The sequence below is a fragment of the Azolla caroliniana genome, unplaced genomic scaffold (assembly GCF_043228905.1).
Source record: "Azolla caroliniana isolate FFs.n. ecotype wild unplaced genomic scaffold, voAzoCaro1.0.p SCAF_20, whole genome shotgun sequence".
Lineage (NCBI taxonomy): Eukaryota > Viridiplantae > Streptophyta > Polypodiopsida > Salviniales > Salviniaceae > Azolla > Azolla caroliniana.
The window spans coordinates 10251517-10276221 of record NW_028230455.1 but is presented as its reverse complement, the minus strand read 5'-3'; the positions used below and the strand labels follow the sequence as shown (position 1 = coordinate 10276221).

The 24705-nt window shown below is 38.2% G+C and overlaps 2 protein-coding genes across 2 annotated transcripts; both read left to right on the top strand.

Annotated features, from left to right (window-relative positions):
- The first annotated feature begins 4414 nt into the window (after nucleotides 1-4414).
- Nucleotides 4415-7036, top strand: LOC147850963 (putative pentatricopeptide repeat-containing protein At3g01580). Its single transcript, XM_087335730.1, has one exon. The coding sequence runs from the start codon at nucleotides 4430-4432 to the stop codon at nucleotides 6881-6883; it is 2454 nt and encodes an 817-aa protein (XP_087191856.1). The 5' UTR covers nucleotides 4415-4429; the 3' UTR covers nucleotides 6884-7036.
- Nucleotides 7037-16123: 9087 nt separating this feature from the next.
- On the top strand, nucleotides 16124-21818 carry LOC147850962 (uncharacterized). The gene is made up of 5 exons (XM_087335861.1): nucleotides 16124-18248; nucleotides 18294-18690; nucleotides 18799-18986; nucleotides 19487-19722; nucleotides 20838-21818. Exons 1-5 carry the CDS (start codon nucleotides 16355-16357, stop codon nucleotides 21567-21569), a joined length of 3447 nt encoding a protein of 1148 aa, XP_087191987.1. The 5' UTR covers nucleotides 16124-16354; the 3' UTR covers nucleotides 21570-21818.
- The last annotated feature ends 2887 nt before the right edge of the window (nucleotides 21819-24705 follow it).

Below are 24705 nucleotides of genomic sequence, written 5' to 3'. Positions count from 1 at the left end.
TAGCACAAAGGCAATCTATTGTTTTGGGAATCCTAGTTTGGAAAGTGATCATCAGAGAACCTATACATTAAAGGGTGTAAATGTGGTTTACTTAAAAGAAGTGAAGTTTGTTTATTGTGAAAATAGTTTGTATACATATTGTTAACAAGAGGTGGTGCATTGCTTACATCTTATTTCAACGAAAGAACATTTGGTATGTGCACCAACCCATTTATATTGTGGGATTCTGAACTTTTATGTTCGAAATTTAATTGTCTATATAATCATCGTTCTGAAGTCTTAGAATACGTTACATCACACGATGATAACTTTTTTGGATTCGTTGCTGATACATTTTTTGGTCTAGGCTTTACGCCATCATTATACATGGAAAGAGTGAGAAGAGCTATGTGTGGAGTGGCATAGCTTGTGAACTCATGTTTGGGATCCTGGTGCACAATATTTTCGGAGTTTGGAAATATTTTTGAGAATATTTGGGAAGTTTGGAAATCAAAAATTTCGATATGACGAATTAATATAAAAATATACCAACAAAGAACAATACTTTGAGCATGACTAATCAAGAACAAGTATGAGAAGACAAAGGTTTAAGCAATAGGCAAAGTGAAAAAAAAAACATATGTTTGTAGTAGCAATGGGCATGGTTCGGTTTCCAGCAAAGAAACCAAACTAAACCATTTAGGGAAAAGTTGAAACCAAACCGAACCATTTAATAAAAAATTTAAACCTAACCATTTAAATCAAACTAATTAAACATCTAAATAAATAAATAACATTAAATTAAATAAACATTTAAGTAAAATTTATTAAATCAATAAAAAACCATTAAATTAATAACTATTAAGGTAAAAATAAAGTTAACCAAAAACCTATAAATAAACCTATAAACCTGAGTTTTAGAACCAAGACTGAACCGTTTATCGAAAATCCAAACCAGTAAAAAAATTTGCAACCAATAAACCGTTAAACCATGGCTTAACGGTTCGGTTCGGTTCGGTTTGAGCCAAAACCATGCCCATTGCTAGTTTGTAGCGTCAAAGGAGGCAAAAATTATATGTTTGTAGTATCAAAGTCAGGCAAAAAACCTAGGTGTTTGTAGTTATCAAAGAAAGGCAAAAATCATATGTTTGTCGTATTAGAGGAAGGTAAAAAACATATGGTTGCAGTATGAAATTGTATGTTTTGCAAGACAAAAATCAAAACCCAAGATAAGTATGATTCAATTGGATCAAGAGAATTATGGTCAATCAATGGAGAGATAAATGGTGATCAAATATTTTGTCAAACTTTTGGGAATACTTACAATGGAGATAAAATCTAATGAAATTGCATAAATGTTCTACTATATTCCGGTAGATTTGTGGTATGTCCCATGAAAAGGAAAAGGAAAAACAACCAATTAGTAAAAAAAAAGTTCCCAAAACACTAAAAGAGAAGGTAGACATCAAGTGAGGAGGTCGAGGGATAGATGCCAAAAATTTCTTCCAAAGAAAAAAACTACGAAAATACCCTCAAACAATACTAGGATACCTTTGACTTTTTGGAAAATTTGCAAATGTGGTAGATATGCTTTGAGGTGAATTATGGATGCACAAAGGATGTATACGCTAAGAACGAGAGATGACTAGCAATTGATGTGTATAGTTGTGGAGTATACAATGACTTGCTAGATTTGGATCCTTTCACACCCCTAGAGGAAGTCACAAAAGGATTGTCAAAGTCATTACATAACATAGTCACAAATGCCTTTCGTCACATAACAAACAATGCACCCAAACCTAGTTGAGTCATATAAAATAGTTGGTTTGATGAAAAATATCGTGATACAAGGAGACTTTTGCAATAGGAAGTTACTCAAGGGATTTCTACAAACAAATAAGCAAGATTAGCCTTCTAACACCTCATGAGGAAGAAGAAGAGGTCGTATTTGGCTAAATTTGAAGTACATATGTATTGCTTGTTCCTAGCACAATAATGAAAAAGAGCATGGAAAATATTTAATGAGAGGCAACTCACCCCATGATTGACCTCACCTCTATGCAAAGGTATTATATGGCATCCCGAAGCTGGTCCCACTCCCTTGTCCACATGGCTCACTCCCATGTGAATCCACATTTTTATTCCACAAAATATAAGAAACACCATTGATCAACTAGCATTCGAGAAGGCTCAAAATGATTATGGATTGATAAGTGAGCACTTTATTTATGCTTGTGACACCTTACTCTCGTTGCTCACACACATATTTAAGAGAGCTATATGTGAAGGTTCCCCTACTACTACTATTCAAGCAAGACGTACCATTGTGTCTATATTCAAGGGTGGATACCCCATATGTTGATTGATCATTACTTGGCTAAACTATATGGTTGAATCCAAGAGTAAGAATTGAGTGTATGGAAAGTGAGGAATGATTGTTGTTCAATTGGATATGTAGGCTTTCGAAAAGGGTTCACAACTTTATTGAGGAGGGTAGAGTCCACAAAAAAAGGATTTATTGTTGCCTTGTGGATTTTCTAAGAGCCTTCGACATTGTAAAACACATTCAACTCATGTAGCTACTAGAAGCAATGAGGAATCTAGGAATATATGTAGTATATGAATCCATGTCAAGTAAAGTGAAGCTCCCAAATGTTTCTCAAAGGTTATGGCTAGCATAATTGTAGTAGAACAAGGATACCAACCATCATGTACCCTCTTTAGTCTATGTAAATATTAGGTATCATGTTACATAAAGAGATTCAATTGTTCAAGAGCATATCGAACGGGTATAGCCATATAAATATTACTATATGTTCGATGATATTGTGTTTATCTCTAATTCTCCAAAGGGACTACAAAGACCTTGAAAGGCCTTAAAATCCTTTTGTACAAACAAATGTTTGTCAATAAACCTAGATAAAACTAAAGTGACAGTGTTTAACACCACTCAAAATGTGTAATGGAACAAGAACCAAATTTGTCTTCAAAGAGAAATAGATGGCATGCATATACTTAGGAGTAGCATTTAAAGGGCTTCAGTTCTCCTTGTAGGAAGTTGTTTGTGCTTGACTTTCTTGTAGATAAGCAACCCTTGGTTCACTTGAAAGACAATGTGCGCATGTAGAACTCCAAGAGGCATGAACAAAATTGTGGCTATTTGATGCACTTGTCACACTAACGCTTTCTACAAAGTCGAATCTTGGGGACCGAGTCTTAAAATAACTAGAAAGATTTGAAGAGACATGTAGTATTGACTATTGCTCCCATAATAAGGAGCAAAGAATTGATACCCACGATATAATTCGACTAGAGAGGGAGTACCCCTAATAATCATAGAGACATTATTCTAAGTAGCGGCTAGTATCCAAAGGCTTTTGGAGCTACCTAAAGAAAGGTAATTGAGATTGGCAATTATGTCATCAAAACCATTTGAGTGAATCTCTTCACATCAATTAGAGTTTGAGACAGGCAAATATTTTTTGCATGAAGAAAGATTTTTCTGATTTCAACATCAAGGAGTGGAATATGAAGAACATTATATATTGTCTTATGAAATGAGAGGGAGATACACTACCTCTCCAACCAAGGCTTTCCACTACAAAAGGTAATGTAATAAGGGAACCAAATAGGGTGCTTGGGGCAAATTCTTTCCAGAACTCAAGAGACACAAGGAGAAGTAGTGGAAGCAGGATAATACAAGCTCATCAACAAAGAATAAGCACGACTTTATTTAGGCCCATCACTCCTACTCATGTGGCAAGGCAAGAGCAAAGGATTACACGAGTGGGCATTTGACTAGGACATTGCAACGGGGTTTACAATTAGTTCCATCAATAGCAATTTGCAGTGCATATTAGGCCCATCACTCCTACTTATGCAACAAGTCAAGAGCAAAGGGGTTACACAAAGTGGGCATCCGAGTAGGACACTACGAAGGGGTTTACAACTAAGTCGAGCAATAGCAGTTCGTCGTGCATTTTTTGGCCCATCCACTCCTATTCATGCAACAAAGTCAAGAGCAAGATGGTTACACAAGTGGGCATCTGACTAGGACACTGCAAAGGGGTTTATGATTAGGTCAAGCAACAACCATTTGCCGTGCATTTTTCGGGGGCCTTTCATCCTCGTTACGTGCTATTGAAGGGTAAATATGTCCATAACGGGTTAAAGGGCATCATATTAGGGATCGACGCAACTCGAATGAATAAGTGCCCTTACTCTATTAATCCTTTCATTTAGTTAAATTATGTATTTACACATACATCTATCATGTACATATTGGCTTGACTATAATTAGTGTATTCTTTCCCTTCTTTAGAAGAGGTTTTGTGGGTTTCTTCTTCTTCTCAAAGTCTAGCAGACAAAGAGACTATCATTTTGAAGGCCTCTCTCTGTCTCCCTGTTTCTCTCTGTTGTGGAGAAAGGAAAGCACAGAGCAGAGCTATGGATGTCTCTCCTACTTCCTTCCACTACACAGAAGAAGAAGAAGACCAACACTGCTCTGAAGTCCCTCTTAGATCTCCCCCAAAGCAAACCCACCTCAGACATAGAGCACCTATGTCTCCTCAGGGCATGCAGAGAGACTCGGTCCCTCTCCTCCGCCAAGAGAATCCAAATCCTGCTCTCCCTTCATGGGTTCGATCGCATCCGGTCCTTCTCCGAGGACCTGCTAGCGACTCTGTGTAAGTGTGGAGCTTTCCATGAATCCTTCGTGTTGTTTAACAAGTTATGTATCAGATCTGTCTTCGTTTGGACTGCCATTCTCTCTTGTTATACGGACAATGGCCATCCGAAAGAAGCGATTTCTCTATATAAACACATGCGAAAAGATGGTGTCAGCCCTGATTCATATACATTTGTTGTGTTATTCAAAGCATGTGGTCTCATTAGAGATCTAGATGAAGGCAAGCTTTTCCATGCCGAAGCTCGATCCAGAGGGTTTTGTTCGGATTTGTTTGTTGGGAACACTCTTATCAGTATGTACGGAAAATGTGGGTCCGTGTCCGAGTGTGAAAGAACGTTTCTCGAGATGAGCTCTCGAGATATTGTTTCTTGTAATGCATTGCTTTCAGCATATGTTGATCAAGGGTTATCAGAGAAAGCATTGCTTTTTTATCGGCAAATTCATGAAGAAGAACAAGAACAAGGATATTTGGGACTCCGTATGGATGAGCACACTTTTGTCTTCACACTTTGTGCCACACGAATCTACGCGGAGAGTGAAGAGGGTTATTTTATCCATGATGAACGCCCATTTCCCATGTTAGTAGCTAGGGAAATTGCTTTGTCTTTACATGCAGATGCTCGTAAGAGGGGCTTCACATGCAATAAGTTCATTGGAAACACACTTATAAGTGTTTATGCGAATTGTGGGTCGGTGACACGAGCCGTGAACGCCTTTTGTTGTATTTCCGATCCCGATCTTGTGTCATGGACAGCATTACTCTCGGCATTCTTTGAACAATGCCAACCAGAGAAAGCTTTACAACTATACATAGTGTTGCCCCAAGATGAGCTCGCAACAAACCACCAAACTTTCTTGATTGCTCTACAAGCATGTGGAAGCCTGGCAGAGGCAGAAGAAGCTACAATGATTGATGGGCAGTTGAGTAAACCACGGGCTCTTTCTATTGGTCGTGGTATCCATATGGACACTCTAGCCCTGGGCCTAGGGTCATCTTTGTTTGTGGGTAATACACTTATAAGTATGTATGGGAAATGTGGGTCAATTCTCGATGCCGCAAATGTTTTTGCTGGGTTGCGTAACCTCGATGTCATTACATGGAATGCGATGCTATCAGCATATGTGGAGCAAGGGGAAGCCAAAAAAGCTTTGCTTCTGTATAGGCAAATGCAAGAGGAAAACATGAGTCCTAATAGGCAAACATTCATGACAATCATTCAAGCATGTTATGATCTTGTAGATGTAGACGGGGAGGAGAATGCTACCAAAGCCATATTCCTCAAAATTGGGAAAGCATTACATTCTAGTGCTCGGAAGAGGAGTTTAGCTTCAGATGTATTTGTGGGCACGACACTTATCAAGATGTATAGTAAGTGCGGGAATCTGTGTGAGGCCGAGAACGTGTTCCAAGGGTTATGTTACCACGATATAGTGTCTTGCACCGCGCTTCTTTCGGTGTATGTAGATCGAGGTGAAGATGAGAAGGCGATTCTCTTCTATGGCTGGATGGAGAGAGAAGGTATTAGTCTGGACGATGTTACCTTCATCTATGTCTTGCTAGCTTGTCGGAAAACAGGAAGGATGGAACTTTGTAGGCACATTCATTTCATAATGATTTGCGGTGGGCTTGAAACAAGATCTATGGTGGGAAGCACTCTGGTGCACGTAAACGGGGGCTTAGCTAGTATGTCAGATGCAAAGGCTATATTTAATGGGTTAGTGATGCCAGATATGGCAGCATGGAATGCTTCCATGGCAGGGTATGCAGGTGTCGGGAACAGTGAAGAAACCCTAAAACTGTGTGGTGAAATGCACAAAGCCGAGGTTTTGCCTGATGGATCAACATTTGCATCTCTTCTATCTGCATGTAATCATGATGGTGTTGTTGACCTTGGTGCTAACATTTTCGCATCAATGGGGAGGCTCTATGGGTTGAACAAAGATATCAACCATTTTGTTCTTTGGGTAGATCTTCTAGGTCGTGCTGGTGACTTTGTGAGGGCTCAGAATGCCATGGGGGGAGTACCAAAACATGCTATTTTAGCTGTTTCTTTATGCCTTATGAGTGCTTCCCGAACTCATGGCAATATAGAAGTCGCAAAATTCGCATTCGATCAGATTTTGGGTTTGAAATCTAACGATGCTGCTGCATATGTGCTCATGTCAAATATGTGTGTGGATGTTGTGATCTCCGAAGCATTCATACCACCACTTTGAGAGAGAAAGTATTGAGAGAGAGAGAACGTTAAGTATCATCACTGTGGATAAATTTTTCATTGTGTTTATCAAGTTACATTTGCGTTATAACTGTAATGATGTACTCCCTATTCATTAACATTGTAAAGGACAATGCAATCTTTTTTTAATCTAGATCGTTTCAAGAATTTGAGGAATGTCCAAAGTCTCTTAACATGGTGCGGAAAGGCAGTGCTTGCACATTGTGATTTATTATGTAATATGAGACTTGAACCAGCATAGTAGTTCAACCAAAGTCGAAGCTTTCCTACTTCATAATCAAATTATATGTTAAGATTAAAGGTTTTTGAAATAATTCATAATTCCCTAAGGAGACCTTTTCAAGCAAACAATTTATACAAACAATAAATTCCCCAAAGTGGGATGGTCATCAAGACACTAAAAGGATGGATGTTCTCTCTCATTGACGACGACTAGGCATGCTCTTTGTTCATATAGTCAACCATAGAACCAAATTTATGGAAGATCAAATAAATGAAATTTGGCTACTAGCTTAGTTTTTCATGAAGACTTTTGCATTTTCCTTTGTTCCAACATCTTATAATCCCCACCAAAGTTGTTGGGAGGGGGTTTTTCTAATGATTGTTAGTTGTTGTGGGTTATGTTGGCCCACCATTGTCTTTATGCACATGATTACAATTTACAACCATCACACACACAATTCATCTAGCCTTAGATGGGTTTACCGATAACTTTGTATAAATATAGTCACACCTTGACCCTCATATGGTCATCCCAACCCAATGTTAGGAGTGCCCTCTTTAATGTTTAATTGAACATTAAACACAAGAGGATCTTGAGAGAATGTGCAAGCATAGGATTGGTTAGTTTGATGGTTGCAACAATAACTTATGAATTTAAGGTCAAATTAGTTTGTATTACCTGTAAAGTTAAAGCCTTCAAATTGTATTTCAGCATCGAAATTATTGCTTTCATTTTTTTTCCTTTTTTCTATTTTTTTGCTTTTCCTCCCTTTTATTTCTAGCAACATTGCCAATTGTGAAAGGAGTTGATTGAACAATATGATAGCTAGAGAGAGAGGGATCAAATTTCCATTTATTTGCAATCACATAGTACAAGGATGAGGGGACCACAAGAGCAATCGAAAGAGATAGTGTCCCTTTCATAACCAAAAGAAATGGCACAAATATAATCCTCCTTCCTAATGAAGTCGGATACTTAGTAGATACTTAGTACATTTGCATGAACAAGGTGAGTGAGAGATTATCATGAAGAATTACACTTGCACTAGGACTTATGCAGAAAAAAGAAGACAAACTTGGGTGGGGGTCAAGATGTGTAAGAAAATGATTTTCCTAATGAGAGAGAGAGAGAGAGAAAGAGAAAGAAAGAAAGAAAGATATATTAACGTCTTCTAAGGCCAAATTTGGCCCATGAGACAATTGTTTTACAACAAAATAGGATATTTACCCATTCATCGAAAGTAAAAATAAAATAAAATAAAAATAGAGCTTAAGCTAAATAGTTCTAGTAAAATAACCAACATGTTCTACCATGAAATGGCTTTATACTAGAACTATTTAGCCACACCATCATATAAGTTTGTTTTTTACTACCTTAGATATTGGGGGATGTGGTTTAATTGAACCATGAGAAATGGCTTCTTGTTTGATGGATTTCATGGGGTAACACAACAACTCCGTAGGATGAACGGGAAGCTGATTTGGCAATTTTCACAACTATGTTATATGGGGACGTTGTCCCGAGAGGAGATGGACTTATGTCATCTAGTTTTACAACACTTGAGAGGGTTCCCTTGCACTATCACTATTTAGGAAGTAGTGAAGATAGCAAGGGTTGTATTATCATCTTCGGAGGTCAAATATGACCTATGAGACCAAAAATATTACATTTCACGTGATACGTGTGAAAGTGAGTAGCGACTCTCGATGTTCAAGAACTTTACCAATGAATGTTGCAATTGAGAGTGCACATTGTGGTTGTGAGAGAAATTCGTGCAAGGATTGGGCTCGATCGAAGAGATGTGAAAAGCATGGTCGAATATGATCAAAAGCAGAGCATTGTATCAAAGTGTAATACTTAGACTCTCGAACTTGTTTAGGGCAAAGTGTGCATAGCCAGCCACTCTCATCACTTGTGCCCCAACGCCCCGTCTCACATCGCAATGCATGTGAGCTAAGATGCTTGGAAGTAAGTGTCTAGTGATGCATCATGAAGCAAGTGTCTTCCTTCCCATCTACCAAACTATTTTTCTATATCTTGCATTCAACCGAAACACAAAAATTTGCTTTTATGCGTCTTTTAGATCTTTTTGCTTGCTTCCCATGCAATACTAGGAAGTCAATGTGAGGGACTTTTTTGAACCTTAAGCATGTATTCAATAACCCTTTCCATGGCCATTATCTGAAGTTTTGGATGCATGTAAAAGAATATTGTATATATTTGTTACCCATTACAAATTTACTCAAGTTTTGGATGCAATTTTGATCCCAAGAGTCAATCTTCACAAATTTGAGAGGTCTATAAAGGTTTGAGAGATAGCCTTTATACATATCCCTCATACAAGATAATTTTACTAGAGGTGAACTAATAACATAAGTTGTCAATGTTAAGCATGGATCTAATAACATACGTTGTCAATATTAAGCATGGACCATAAAGGATCGACATTGATTACCAATATCATTTATCATTTGTGAAGTACATGCTGAATGTGACAAATCAAAATTATTGGAATTATGAATGATATTGTACATATTAACGTGATATTTATGATAGCAACTACTCATTGGATGCGGGTTGCTATTGTTGGCATGAATATCATGTTGGGAATCATAACATATCAATGCTCAATTAATTGTTAAACTAAGAAGATAATTGACAAAAAAACATTGTGATGATTTAATGCTATAATTGGAGCACTTATGATGTCACAACCTAATACAAGGGGATTATTTGTCATGATATCTACAAATAATTTGTTTAGGGTAGTTAAGATTTTGTAATCAAGAAATGGTTTTTACTTTCTTCTTCAGTGACCTTTTACCTACATTGGTTGTCGTGAAAGAAACAACAATTGTGATTTCGTAGCTTCTTCTTCTTCAATAAATGGCATACATTAATAAGATTATTGTGTGAATCCTACTACTATGTTTGTAGGTGTAAAGTCTATTGAATAATTTACATGCCTAGCACCAAATCCAATTTCTAAATTGGGTAAGATTTTGGGATTATGGACTAAACTAATATCACGTAGCCACATGGTCTTATATTAACCTGATTTTTGTGAATTCAAATTCTTCAAGCGCTCTATAGTTGGTTGCATGATACTTCTATTGTCAAATTTCAAAAAAATTGTTGAAGCTTTTGGGCACAACTTCATTCATTAGTATTCTTTTCTAGGTTTTCACCTCGTCTCAAAGTTTCCCACCATTAACCTAAAGTGTTAGTACCAAATAACAATAACAACAACAACAATATGCCATCTTTTAACAATATATAATAGCTTGCAATATATTGAAAGGCTCACGGATATTATATACAAACGATACACACGTCCAGCTCATTCTCTCAATCAAAATGCTCATTTGACTACATAAACTAATGGTGTGCTAACAGTTCCTCCAAGTCCTAAGTTGGCTGGCATTTTTTTTCAAAGCAATGGTGGTGGGTCTTATTTTAAAAAATAGATCAAATGAGTTCAATATTAGATAAGCGGATGAGATGACACCAAACAGTGCACCTCATTTCTTTCACCCATTTCTCCCTCATATACATATACTCACCTTCATCACTCCAAAGTCCGTAAAATAGTTACTAGATTCTTCTAGATATGTGGATCATTATGAAATTCTTATTTGTGAACATACAAACCATGTCTATTTACAATGTATGTTTAGGCTTTGAGATTCATGATGAGTGAAGTTACTTAGAAGTGAGCATATTACGTTCTAAATGCTCTCCCTTCAAAGTAGTGTGGTATGTCTGTACACTCAGTTTTTATTTTTTAGGTTTCTAAAGTAACATCGTCTACAAAATCTACTAATAAATTAGTATGACAGAGTGCCAACATAATTGTATGATCCAGAAAAACTTACTTGAAACTCCACAATAGACATATATGAATGCACTTTTTTATTACGAGGGAAACTTTGGAGTACATAAATAGATTTCCCGTGCGACAATGTTTATGGGAAATTTTGGAAAGTCTCGACTTTTCGATGAGTATGCAACACTACTTGTGTGAAGTTATGTCAACATCTTAAAGGAATATATTGCATCACATATCGTAAAAATCGAGGTGAAGTTGAGCTTTGCATGGTTACCATAAGGAATTAGGAATGAAAAAGAGAAAAGAAAGACGAATAAAGATAAGATAGAACAAGAGATAAGACGACGATGAAGAAAATCAATGAATGTTAGAAATTGTAGCATTGTAGTACTAGAGGAGAGAGGGAGATCTATATCAATCATTCAACTCTTCACATCATTGCATCCTAATGCAAACAAGAAAGCTAAGGAAAACAAGAATTCCTAATTTCGCTAAGAAAGATTATGGCATTTGCCTTTGGATGGTTGTGTCAACAATCATACTAGGCAAATTGTATCCATCAAAACTATCAATTTAACAACAATGAAGTTCAAAACTTTGGCATATATATGCTTCCACATAACAAAGGAGTCTAATAATTGAAGTAGGTGAATGTTTTAGTTTCTTTAATTTTTTGGTGGTATGAAATAGAAAAAGTGAATATTACCTCACAAACATGACTATTTTGTCTTAACCCTCTTTGCAATGAGCTAATTGATTGACATGAAATGTTCATTTGTCATCAACTCTTGTTGTATATAATGATTAATCACTTGGCGCATCCTCAAGCCACCCTATTATTGTTGATAATGCCTCCATGATATTGAAACAAACTATAAGTAACTATCTAGCATGCAATATTTTGGTCTTACTTACGATGTCTCATAATGATTGAAATGGTTGATATTGTAATTGAAAATTATAAGATCAAATCTCATCCTTGTTGTGTGGAAGTTTTTTTGGGCTTCCAAGAATCACACATGTATACATCTCCACGCTATTGAGATGAAGAATGAATCACGGTTAAAGATACCTAATTTGATATCACAAGTTTATGTGCTCGGAGGTAAGCCCTCCCTATAAACGATATGATGACCTTCATATCTTTTTCCCATTTGTTCATATTTTTAGAGAGAGCTATGAGAAGATGCATGGTGGGTATAAGCGTTATATATATTTGCAACACTTCATTAAAAAATTAAAACAAATATTTACAAAGTTTTCATACATGAACTAATTTTCACACTCATGGCTAACATACCAAGGGCAAACATTTCCAACTACCATGGCCAACACTTGTGAAACTATCTTAAATTGTCAAGAGGTTACTCAGAAAGGGAATTCCCGTACATGGTGCTTATTGTCTACCATGTATGCTTTGTTCAAAATGGATTCACCCGTGTAGATCTGGTCTTACTTTCATGCATGGTGCCATAAAAGAATGTGGGTTCTCTCTTTGACTAAGGATATCACAATGAGTGCTTTGGCCCACAAGGCTTTCTTGACTTTCACAACTATTGTTTGTTTATGAGGAGAATTAACACCAAAAACAAAATGCCTATGAAATTCTATCTATCTATCTATATATTATTTATACAATCTTAGGGATATCATTTGAAAGAACAAGAGAAGCCATAAGCCAACATCCCCTTTGATTGTGCATGTATGCTAAATCTTGTTGGGAGCATTACATGGCATGCATGGTATTGCTTACATGATACATTACATGGGAATGTTGAGCAATTGCATGGGAGGATGTCAATCTCATCTTATATTTTGGTGCAAAATCGTTTGCTTTTGGTTGGTAATGCCCCTTACAAAGCCAACACATTTTAAATAGGACATGATTTTTTTTCTGCACACAATGATCGAGGAGGTAACTTGCAGGGTCGGTAATAATAAATCACAACTTTGGGCATCATTAACTTGGGAATATTTTCTCCTCCACAACTTCCGACTTGTTATCCCCTTCAAGAAGCCATAACCTTATCCCTCGACTTGTTGATAGGAGAGCAATGGTCAACATTGGCAATCATGGGTGGATGGTACAAACCGAAATATGGAAGCTTCGCAAATGAGATCTATCTATCTACATAACCACCTCATAGGTAAGAAACAATTACCCAATTGTTGTACAGGTCCCTGACTAGATCAAGAGAATGTCTGAAAGGGTTTTCCACGTATGGCAATACAGGCGTCCTCGCTACTCGTGTCGTTTTACGCATATGCCTGATCACAAGAAAGAAAGAGTTAGCCTCTTTGTTTGTGCAAGGTCCATGGACCAGATTAGATCGAGACAAGGTCTGAAAGGGTTTTCCATGTACGCCGACCAATACAGGTCCTTGCTGCTGGTGTCGTTTCGATGGATGCACGCACGCACGCACGCACGTGTACACACACAGACAGACACACGTGCACGCGTGTGCCCACGTACAACATGAGAAAAGAAGAACACACAACAAGAGAGATGTGCGTCGTGGGAGCACGCTCTTACAAAACAAAAAATTTATATAATTAAGATGAACAAATAATCAATCAAATGTAAATGAGCAAAAAATTAAATAATTTAAATGAGCAAAAAATTAAATAATTTAAATGAACAAAGGCATCCAAAAATTTGCAAAGAAGATGAAGATTGCAAAAGAAAGGTGGAAAGAAAAAACAGAAAACAAAAAACAGAGAAGTATAGAAATTTTTTAAAAGAAGGAGCATAAAAGCAAAACGCAGAAACAGAGCGGAAAGCAGAAAGCAAAAAGCAAAAAGCAAAAAGCAAAAAGCAAAAAGCAAAAAGCAAAAAGCAAAAAGCAGAAGAGATGAGACAGAGAAAGAGGAGAAGCGATAAATGGAAAATAGAAAAAAATAAGCAGAAAGAGAAATAAATAAATAAATAACTAAATAAATAAATAAATAAGTAAGTAAGTAAGTAAATAAATAAAAATAAATAAATAAATAAGTAAATAAATAAATAAATAAGTAAATAAGTAAGTAAATAAAAAAAATAAAATAAAAAATAAGTAAATAAATAAATAAATAAATAAATAAATAAATAAATAAATAAGTAAATAAATAAATAAATAAATAAATAAATAAATAAATAAATAAATAAATAAATAAATAAATAAATAAATAAATAAATAAATAAATAAATAAATAAATAAATAAATAAATAAATAAATAAATAAATAAATAAATAAATAAATTGCGTGGTAAGTTTGAAATGTTCATAATCTCTCTCTCTCTCTCTCTGTCTGTCTGTGTCTTCTGACGCGCCTCTTTCTCTCTCTCTCTCTCTCTCTCTCTCTCTCTCTCTCTCAGAGAAAGAAAGCCATCGCTGCGATCGCACAGAAGCTCCAATTGCGTCAGCGGGGAACTCCTGCTTCTCACAGGTAAGGACCTAATCCCCATATCTCTGTGCAGGAATCCTTTCCATTCATAGACCTCACACGAACTAAAGAAAAGGAAGCAAGGATGGATTACAGACGAAAATGCTTGACTTAATTGATTTCGTCTTCTTTTTTCTCTGATCGGAAGTCCCTTTTTTAGCTGCAAATCCTCCTAATATTCCTTCTCTCGATACTTCGGTCTATTCTTGGATCGATCTCCATATCTTGTGCTCCAAAGCTCAGTCTTAAGAAAGAAAGAAAAAGTGGAATAAGGAAAGAAGTAAAGAAGGGAGGAAGAAAAGAATGGATAAAAAACCGATCACTTCTGTCTTCGGGTCTGGTCAGAAAGTCTTTTAGCTTCAAATACTTCTTCGGCTGTGTTCTGAGATTGATTTACCCTTCTGTTTTCTGATCAGAAGTTATCGTAAGATTTAAATCCTTCTTTTTTCTTATCTGATTTAAATCCTTCTTTTTTCGTCTTGAATCAACTCCTTTTCTGTTTCTCGAAAGATAATTCCTTTTATATATATACCTTCTTGGGCATATCTCCATCTTTATATGTTCATTGAACAGTATGTTTTTGTACCTTTCTGAATGGATGAAATTTCTAAAGGTCTCGTTTGTCTCCGTTTTTTCCTCATGTGTTCATCTCCGTAACGGTGGATTATTTATGTTTTGATGTCCTATTTCATTGTTTTGAACCCAGCTGTGGAAAAGTTGCAATTTGTAGCTTTGGAATGTAATCTCCATCTCCATCCTTCTCTTTTCTCTTTGCTTTTTTCCCAGCTCATGGTCTCCTGCTTATCAGCAAACGAAAACTTAATACATTGTCTCGCAGAGCAGATAGATTATTCCTTTTCTTCTCTCTCTTATTTGTTTTTGTGTGTTTTACTCTTCATTCGTGCATGGTTAGGGCATTTTTCCATTGTTTCTGTTCAATTGATCATGTAATCACCATAATTGATGCTTGAGGTTTTACTTTAGTGTTTGTTTTTCGTTCGTCTTGGCTGAAATTGTGACATTTTTTCGTCATTTCAATTGTATTATTGGGTATGTCGTGCTTTCTTGCATTAGTGGCTGTTTATTGATCTTCTGTCTTTTCATCTGGTCCAGTGAATTACTAGCAGTCTACTGGAATTCAATGTTTTATTTCTTTCATTGTTTGTTTGTTTACTGCTCTTCTTCTTTTTCATCTTCCCAATTGAATTGCTAGCAGGATAGTTGAGGCTTAAAGGTTTCTTTCTTTCATTTTTTGTTTGTTTGTTTTTTGCTCGTCTCCATTGAAATCGTAAACCTTCTCTTGTCTATGTTCAACTGCCAAAAACCCACTCTCTTTCATTGTTTATTGTGTCACCATTTTCATATTCTCTGCTCAGTTGCAGAAAAACCTAGTTCTTGTCCAAAGTTTCAGGTCATTGTTTGTTTACGTCTCTTCTGGGCAGACTTCTTTAGTCATTTTCTCAGTTAAATAACAAGTAGCATATTTTCTTGGTCAAACTCCTCTTTCAATCGTTGTAGCGAACAGTTTCTCATCTTGTTTGTTAAGTTGCAAGTATCACATTTGATGCTCATCTCGTTTTCTATTCCTTTCTCTTTCACGATTTCCCCTCTTTGTTTATTTGCTTCTTTATTAGCATTCCGGCCTTCAATTTAAACATTTTCCTCTACTCTGTTCATTTGCATGCAGTTATTCTTCCTTGTTTCTTGGCTTAAATGAGATTCTCATCAAGAGTACATTGCATGCAGTTATTGCCCAACTCTGAATGATGTTGGTCAGTCATCAGAGCTAATGTTTCGGTTTGTTCCTCATCAAGGGATATATGCTTTGGTCGATCCATTCACAGATCAACTCACCAATTCTCCATCTTCATGTTAGACCCTGAACTCGTCGAATAACAGAAACATAACCAAAACAAATTCATCAAATAACAAACACTAACCTGAACAAGTTGTTAGTGTTTGTAATTGGAAGCAAGTATGTGCTTCCTTTTCAGGAAGTCCAAGAATCAGAATAAGAAACCAAATCCAAATGCTTCTCATGCTTCTCATGGTTCTCAACTGCTCAATCCAAGTGCGAAAGATAGCCAATCTTTACAATGGCAAGAGGCTTTTAAAGTGGAGAGCCCACCATTCAAGCATAATGCTGCAACAGTGGCTGCAGCGAACAAGGAGAGGAGAAATACTAACTCTCTTGCAGGTGTGAATGACCCTTTATACAAAGTCAAAGGACAGCATAATAAGATACCAGAAACTGATGTAGAACTGACACGAATGGATCGTCCAACAGGTTTCAAAACTCCACCACTATCATCTTCTTTGGAAAATGTAAAAAGGCCAGCAGTGAGGACTCCACCAGTTTCATCATCTATACCATTTCAAGGTGCCCAACCTTTAAATGGGTTCAAACCATCTGAGGAGGGGCGAAAAGTACATAATGATGTTGTGGATTCAACGATGGAACATCCATTTAACGGTAAGAATAATGTATTGGTCTCCACCGAAATGCCACAGGGAAAACCATCGTCATCGATAAAGCCTGGTAAATTTTCACATCAGAACTCTATCAATGCAGCAAAAATATTGGCTGAATCTTTTGGGCCACTGCCAGCTGTGGATCATGAAATGGTAGAACAATGTCTTGACATTTATGAACCACCACCACTTTCACATTCACCTTCTATCAATGCTGCACAATCCTTGGCAGAGGCTTTTGGACCAATGTTGTCTTCTCCGATATCTCATGGAGGAAAACGAGACCCACTTGCACATGATATGATTACTGACACATACATGCCAGAACAAATGTGGGAAACAAGGAAATCAAACCCAAATCTGGCGAATGATATGACCACAAATTCATTCATGCCAGAGCAAAGGCAGGCACTAAAGAAACCAAACCGAAGCTCCATGAATGATACTGTCATTGACTCATTCATGCCGGAGCAAAGGCAGACACAGCAGAAATCCAATGCAAATGTAGTGAATGGTATGATCACTGACACATTCATGCCAGAGCAAAGTGCAACATCACAGAAATCAAACCCAAATCTAGTGAATGAGATGATCAATGATGCATTCATCTCTCAGCAAAACTTGGAACCAAAGAAATTAAACCCAACTCAGTCTGTGCCATTTAAGTTCATTCCACAATTTGTACCTGCACTTCCACTACCTCCTGCGCTTGTTTCTGCAAATATTCTCAAAGCACAACATCAGAAACCTACTTCAATTGTCAATGAAATCCATTCCTCTGTTCCTGTAAAGTCATATGCAGCGGCGTTTTCTAATCAATCCTCAGAAGTAATGACCTCTAACTTAGAAGAAAATCAAAAGATCCATTCTTCTATTCCAGTGAAGTCATATGCTGCAGCATTTTCCAGCCGACCTTCAGAAACAATGCCATCTAGCTCTCATGGAGAAGAGATTTCATCTTCTATACCTGTCAAGTCAGTAGCTGCTTCATTCGGGCAACAAACTTCAGAAGTAGGGCTATCTAGTTCTAACGTAGGAGAGGTTTCATCTTCTGTACCTGTGAAGTTAGTGGCAGCCTCGTATGCAGAGCAAGGCTATCAAACTGACACACATGTGTTTGTCTCTGATGTCCAGTCTACAGTGCCTGTGAAGGAGGTAGTTGTCGCATTCGATAGTGGTCATATGTCGCTTCCTCCTATCAAGGAACCTATAAATGACTCATCATTGATATCATCAGCCTACAAACTATCCAACACGTTATCTACACTACAACCTACACCTTTACTGCCGATGTCAAATGTTAATACTCCACCTCCACCATCATCGATTAATGCAAAATCACCACCACCAACGAACCCAGTTAATGCAAATGTTCCTCCTAATGCAAAGGCCCCATCGCCTCCACCACCACCACCACTGCCACTTAATGCAAAGGGTCCACCACCACCACCACCACCACCACCACCGCCACCTCCTAATGCAAAGGGTCCTCCGACACCACCGCCTCCTCCTCCTAATGCAAAGGTTCCTCCTCCACCACCACCACCACCACCTAATACAAAGGGACCACCACCACCTCCTCCTCCTAACGCAAAGGGTCCTCCTCCACCACCACCTCCCCTTCCTAATGCAAAGGGTCCCCCTCCACCACCTCTGCCTCCCAAGTCAAATGCTTCTTTGCCACCACCACCACCTTCCCAGAAGGGTCGTCCTTTACCCAAACCACCCACAATGCAGGAGTTAGAAAATCCACAAAAGTTAAAACCATTGCATTGGGATAAAGTTCGAGCTGACCCGTCACAATCCATGGTTTGGGATAGGCTTAAGGCTGGTTCTTTTGTGTGAGTATATAAATATTTTGACTGATGTATCTTGTAGTTTAGCTTTGGTTCTTATCCTTGATAATGCTTGCCCTGTTGAAAATGTTGTTTCTTGTCTGTTCTGTGTAGGTTGAATGAGGACGAAATAGCAACTCTATTTGGCACAAATGTGAATCCTGCAAAGGAGTTTAACAGATCTGCACATGCACCACCGAAAAAGAGAGGAATTCTGGATCCCAAGAAAGCCCAGAATATTGCAATCCAGTTGCGGGCGCTCAATATTGCTACGCAAGATATTTGTGATGCTTTGCTTGAAGGTACATGGCTAACTTCTACTAAAGTGCTTCAGAAATTGATCTTAGGTAGTAGATTTTGCCAGAATATCCAGAATATATGATAGAATTATCAAATCATAGTTGATGTTGGATGGAGAGTATTATTAAGCCGCTGCAAATGGGTATTCCATATTAGGAAGTCTGATGCGGGTCAAGTATGTTTGAATTATCTAGAAGATATGAAATCATCTGTTTGTGAAATGTTTTAGTGCCCATGGACTTATGCTAGGTTTGCTAAACCCGAAACCCTAAACTCTGTCAAATTTAACTAGATTCTTTTTGGGACCATATCCAAGAGTCTTAATCAATTTTGATATCTTTGGAGAATTGTCGAGAAACACCTGCTCATAAATTGCTACTGTAGATTCAAAGTATAATCCATACCATAAAGAGTTTCTAATATAGTTTTTTCAGTCTATGATTCTCAGAAGTTTTGCTATGCTTCTTTTATGACACATTTATTTAGATGTCATCTTTTGCAGGTGATGGCCTGAAGGCAGAGTTGTTGGATATCTTGGTGAAGATGACCCCAACACAAGAAGAACAAAAGGCGTTGCTTGAATATTCTGGCGATAAGTCAGAGTTGGACCCATCAGAGAGATTTCTCAAGTTGGTTCTAGATATACCAAATGCGTTCCAACGCCTGCAAGCTATGCAATACAAGGCTTGTTTCAAGGATGATTTGGTTCAAGTTCAAGAAACATTACAAACTTTGGAGGTGTGATTCTTTATCCTCGTTCATTTATAACTGAATTAGCAATATCATCTAGTAATAACTTGTCCTATTTCAAAAAGGAAGCATGAGGCATATCTTCTACAATAAAGTGTTAGTATCATTGGCATATGAAACTTCTACAGTAAAGTGCCAATATAATATTGAGATTTTACCTCCTACAACAAAATGTTAGCATCAGTCACATGTGCATAGTTGCCATAAAAAGTGTTTCTTGCCCACTACAGTAACATGTTAGCATCAGTCACAAGTGCATAGTTGCCATAAAAGGGAGAATGAGGTCTGAACCAGTGGCTCAGTTGATCATGTGTCCATCATTCAACAAGGTCTTCTAGTAAAGAAATCATGGAAGTGAGATTTGAAACAGATGTCTGGGTTAATAATAAACAATGGCCTCAGGGAGATCTTTAATAACATCTGCCAAGGCCAACAAAACATAGTACAGTTGTTGAGTAAAACTGTTGATCATGATAGTAAGTAATATGTCATAATTGTGGAAACAATGTGGGCGTTGGAGTATATATGAGATTTAAAACTGTGTATCCTGATAGGATGATATGTCATAGTAATAGAAAAAATGTGCTCACTGGAGTAGACTGATTTTCGGAAAAGCAGTTCTGGATGAGGTTTTACATGAGTTGTCTCTCCTGAATGCTCTATCATTCCTGTTGTGGATGCCTTGAATTTTGGACAATGTAATCATGATGATGTCTGCTACCCTGATAGTCTAGTGGCCCTATCTTCTGGAATGTTTGTCTTGGGTTCTGATGGGTAGAGGGGAGATGTTTGTGTCATTTGTTACTAAGATGGAGCATTAGCTCTCAAGAAATATTGGGTAGGCCAAAGTTGACACACTCTCGGGGATGACTCTACCGGTAAAAGTCTCTTGGCATCTTTTGATCTGTGTTAGGAATGGCTGGAATTTGCGTTGAGAGGCTAGCATCTACCAGAGGCCAAAATCGGCCTACGAGATGAATCGTGATTATAATAATTTTAACATCAACATAAGAAGAATGGTTGCCTTGTCTTGTGTATTATGTTTACTTTTGTGAATTTGTATCTTAGTGCTGTTTAAGAACCCAACTGCTGTGAGAATACAGGCTGCATGTGTGCAAGTAAAAGAGAGTCGGCTTTTCTTGAAGCTATTGGAAGCAGTCTTGAAGACAGGAAACCGTATGAATAAGGGAACAAACCGTGGCGAAGCGGATGCATTCAAACTAGATGCATTGCTAAAATTATCTGACGTGAAGAGTGCTGATGGGAAAACAACTCTTCTCCATTTCGTGACTGAAGAAATAATAAAGTCTGAAGGTCTTAAAGCTTTGCAACCAAATGATGGGCAAGGATCGTCATCATCATCATCATCTGGGCCACAAGGACAGAAATTTGAGACTGATGTGAAGCGTAAAGGATTAGAGATAGTTATAGAATTATGTTCAGAGCTAGAAAGTGTGAGGAAAGCAGCAGGAGTGGATGCTGATGCACTGACTCAAGCTGTGTTGAAGCTAACAAATGGGTTGCAATCTATTGAGAATAGGTTGAAAACGAGTTTTCAAGTGAAAGCACAGACCACAGGTATTTTCACAACCGAAGATATTTTCTCTTCCAACATGGAAATTTTCTGTTCCCAGGCAGAAGCTGATGTGGCAAAAGCAAAAGAAGATTTAGAAAAAGTCCTTGATAAGGTGAAGAAAGCAACATCGTACTTCCATGGGAATGCAAGAGAGACACAACCCCTAAGGTTGTTTATGATAGTTAGGGACTTCTTGAATATGCTCGAAAAGGTGTGTAAAGACCTTGCGAAACCACTCAAAATGAAGATCCGTGGGTAATGAATAACTCATTTTGGATGTGAAAGCATGTTGTAAATCTATTTAAATCCAGGCATGAAAGTGTGTTGTGCTCACATGTAAGAGTTTGTATTGGAGATTTTTGCCATGGCTTGGCTTGCCCCAGCCAACAGCAGTCTTGTATTGATTTTTTAACACAATGGATAAACAGAAAGCAGTTTCTGTTCTATAAATTATGGTAATATATATGCATTTATCTGACTCAGGAATTGAAAATTCTAATTCATTATACAGTTTGTGCATTTAGCAACAAATTATTCTTCTTATGGGCATCCGGTTTACTAATATTGTCATGATTATTATGTCTTTTTTTGCCCAGGAAACTCTTGTTGTAGGTGATCTTTCTCATCAAAAAGTGAGTTTGATTTATTTATTTTTGTCAAATGAAAGAATTCAGACATTTATGGAAGGGGCTTTGTTAAACATAGTTCTTGTTCGTGTTGAAGGACTTACAAAGTTGATAAAACAAGGGGCCCAAATGACTCGATTAATCACTTTCCGAGAATGCTTTAAAGATGTTAATTTCACTTTAGTCCATGATAGATGTGGATGCTCCAAGTTCAATAGTCATAGAGTGAAAAATGTTCACATGATGTGGAGGCTTTCACAAGGGGTTAAAATATGCAAGGGAAAAGGTGTTTTGTTCAAGTTATGAACTTAACATAGGTTTCATTTAATGTAAAGGTGGCCATGTTTTCTATGGAAAGCAAAGGGTAGTTGTAGTTGAGGATGAATAACATACTATTGGTTGTTCAACATATATGGCCATTAGGCTCAAACGTCGATATAGGTGTTGCTTTCTAGTCCATACAAAGTCAAGAGACAATGGAGGTGCAGACATTCCATACCAATGTAAATGACATAGGCAAGTTCCTAGATAAGCAAGCTTGGGGAAAGATGAAGATTATGACCACAATGAAAGGTTCAAATAGATTACATGAGCCTATGAAGCCACTTCGATTTAAGTCGAGAATCGTTGTTTTTTGGTAAAACTTTATAAGATCAATCTAGAGTTTGATTCACACACTTACAAATGAAGTCAAGAATGACTTCTTTTATATAACTCCTAGTACTGTGGCCGGAAGGGCAATAGAGAAAGCGAGTGCTGGAAAAAAGGGCCGATTCGGACAAAGCCAGATTGAACCGGAAAGACGTAGATAGGCATCACTGATCACAATTGGCCGACGGCTCATAGAGAGCTGAATCGGGACCGACCCTCGTAATGAAGCGTGAGGCCAACTGGATGGGAGTATCCACCTCAAGGTTAGAAGTGGTGTGGTATGTGGACTCCGGAGCTTCCAATCACATGACGAACCACAAAGAGTGGTTCTCCTTTCTTGAGAAACCGGAGAAGTCGGGGGTGGTCGAAACTGGAGAAGACACCCCACATCCCATCGAGCATATAAGAGATGTCCCTTTGAGCAATGTCGATTAGAGAGGAATTATGAGGAACGTCCTGCATGTTCTGACAATCACCAAGAACTTGGTGTCAGTTGGCCAGATCATTCAAGGAATGCAGGTCTAGTTCACTCATCACGATTGCTTCATTGAGGAGGAAGGCCGGATCATTGCACAAGGACGTCAATGATTCGATGCCGCTATATTTGCGAAAGGACAGAGGATTGAGTTGAAAATCGACCTATGACATAAGCGGATCGACCACATCAACTTCCGGACGCTTCAAAAGATGCAGTCAAAACATGTGGTTTCCAGACTGCCAAAGTTTAGTGGCCAAAAGGGCCAGATTTGTGAAGCTTGTCTCCTCGAGAAGAAGCATAGGCTTCCGTTCCCCAATGAGAAGAATCGGAGCCAGAACCGACTCGATCTTATCCATTTGGATGTGTGGGGACCAACACAAAATGTGAGCATTGGTAGGAGTCGATATTTCGTCTCCTTCATCGACAACTTCAACCAACACACTTGGATCTAATTAATCGAGAAGAAGAGCGAAGTCTTCTCATGCTTCTGGGACTTGAAGAATAATGTGGAACGAGAAATCGGAAGAAAGATCAAGTGTCTGAGATCGGATGGCGGGAAAGCGTACTTTTCCGGCTAGTTCACAAGTTATCTACAGACCACTTGAGGGAATCCGTTGACAATTCTCATATAGATATACGCCGGAGCAGAACGGAGTGGCCGAACGATGGAACATGACGTTGGTAGAAGCAGCGAGGGCAATGTTGGAGGAGAAGAGCATGCCCCAGATCTACTAGGCCGAAGCAATCCGGATAGTTGTCTACATCTAGAATCAGATATCAGTCTCTGGGACAAAGGTGTCGCCACACGAATTGTACTTCGAGCGGAAGCCAAATTTGACGCACCTTCAGGTATTTAGTAGCATTCCATATGTGCATGTGCCGGATGAGAAGCGGAAAATGCAAGATGCTAAGGTAGAGAAGTGTATCTTGGTTAGCTTGATCAGTTAGTTTATATCGCAACCGACCGTCGAACACCTTCAGTGCGCGCATAGGATCATGTGATATGCAGTGGAACTAAGGATCAAGCATTGCTATATTGGACCGGTGTAGTTGGACAGCTTGTCAGCGACATGGATGCCGATTGGGCTGGAAATCCCGGTGACCGCAGGTCTACATCCAGTTATGTGTTTTCACTTGGAAGCGCCGTGGTTGCATGGAGTAGCAAAAAACAACCGACAGTGGCATTGTCGAGCCCCAAGGCCGAATATAGAGGAGCGGCTATCGCGACATGCGAAGCCATTTGGCTCAAATTGGTATTGAAGGATCTGTGAGTGGAGGTGTCTGATCCGGTCATGATCTACTGCGACAACTTTAGTAGCATCCAATCGGCGAAGCCCCGTGTTCCATGCTCGAACTAAGCACATTGAGGTGCACTGCCATTTTTTCCGTGAGCGAGTCCTCTTTGGTGAAGTGGAACTTCTGCATGTACCAACTAATCAGCAACTCGCCGACATCTTCACCAAACCTCTTGGCCTAGACAAGTTGCAACATTTTTTGACTATGCTTGGCTTGCAGCATCTCGACATGCCGAACTTGAAGGGGAGGAGTGAAACCAAAAAGGAGGAGTGAGAAGATGTCTGAAAAGATGAATTCGATTTCGGACCGACTGAAGAAGTCGGAACGTCCAAATCGGCTAAAGA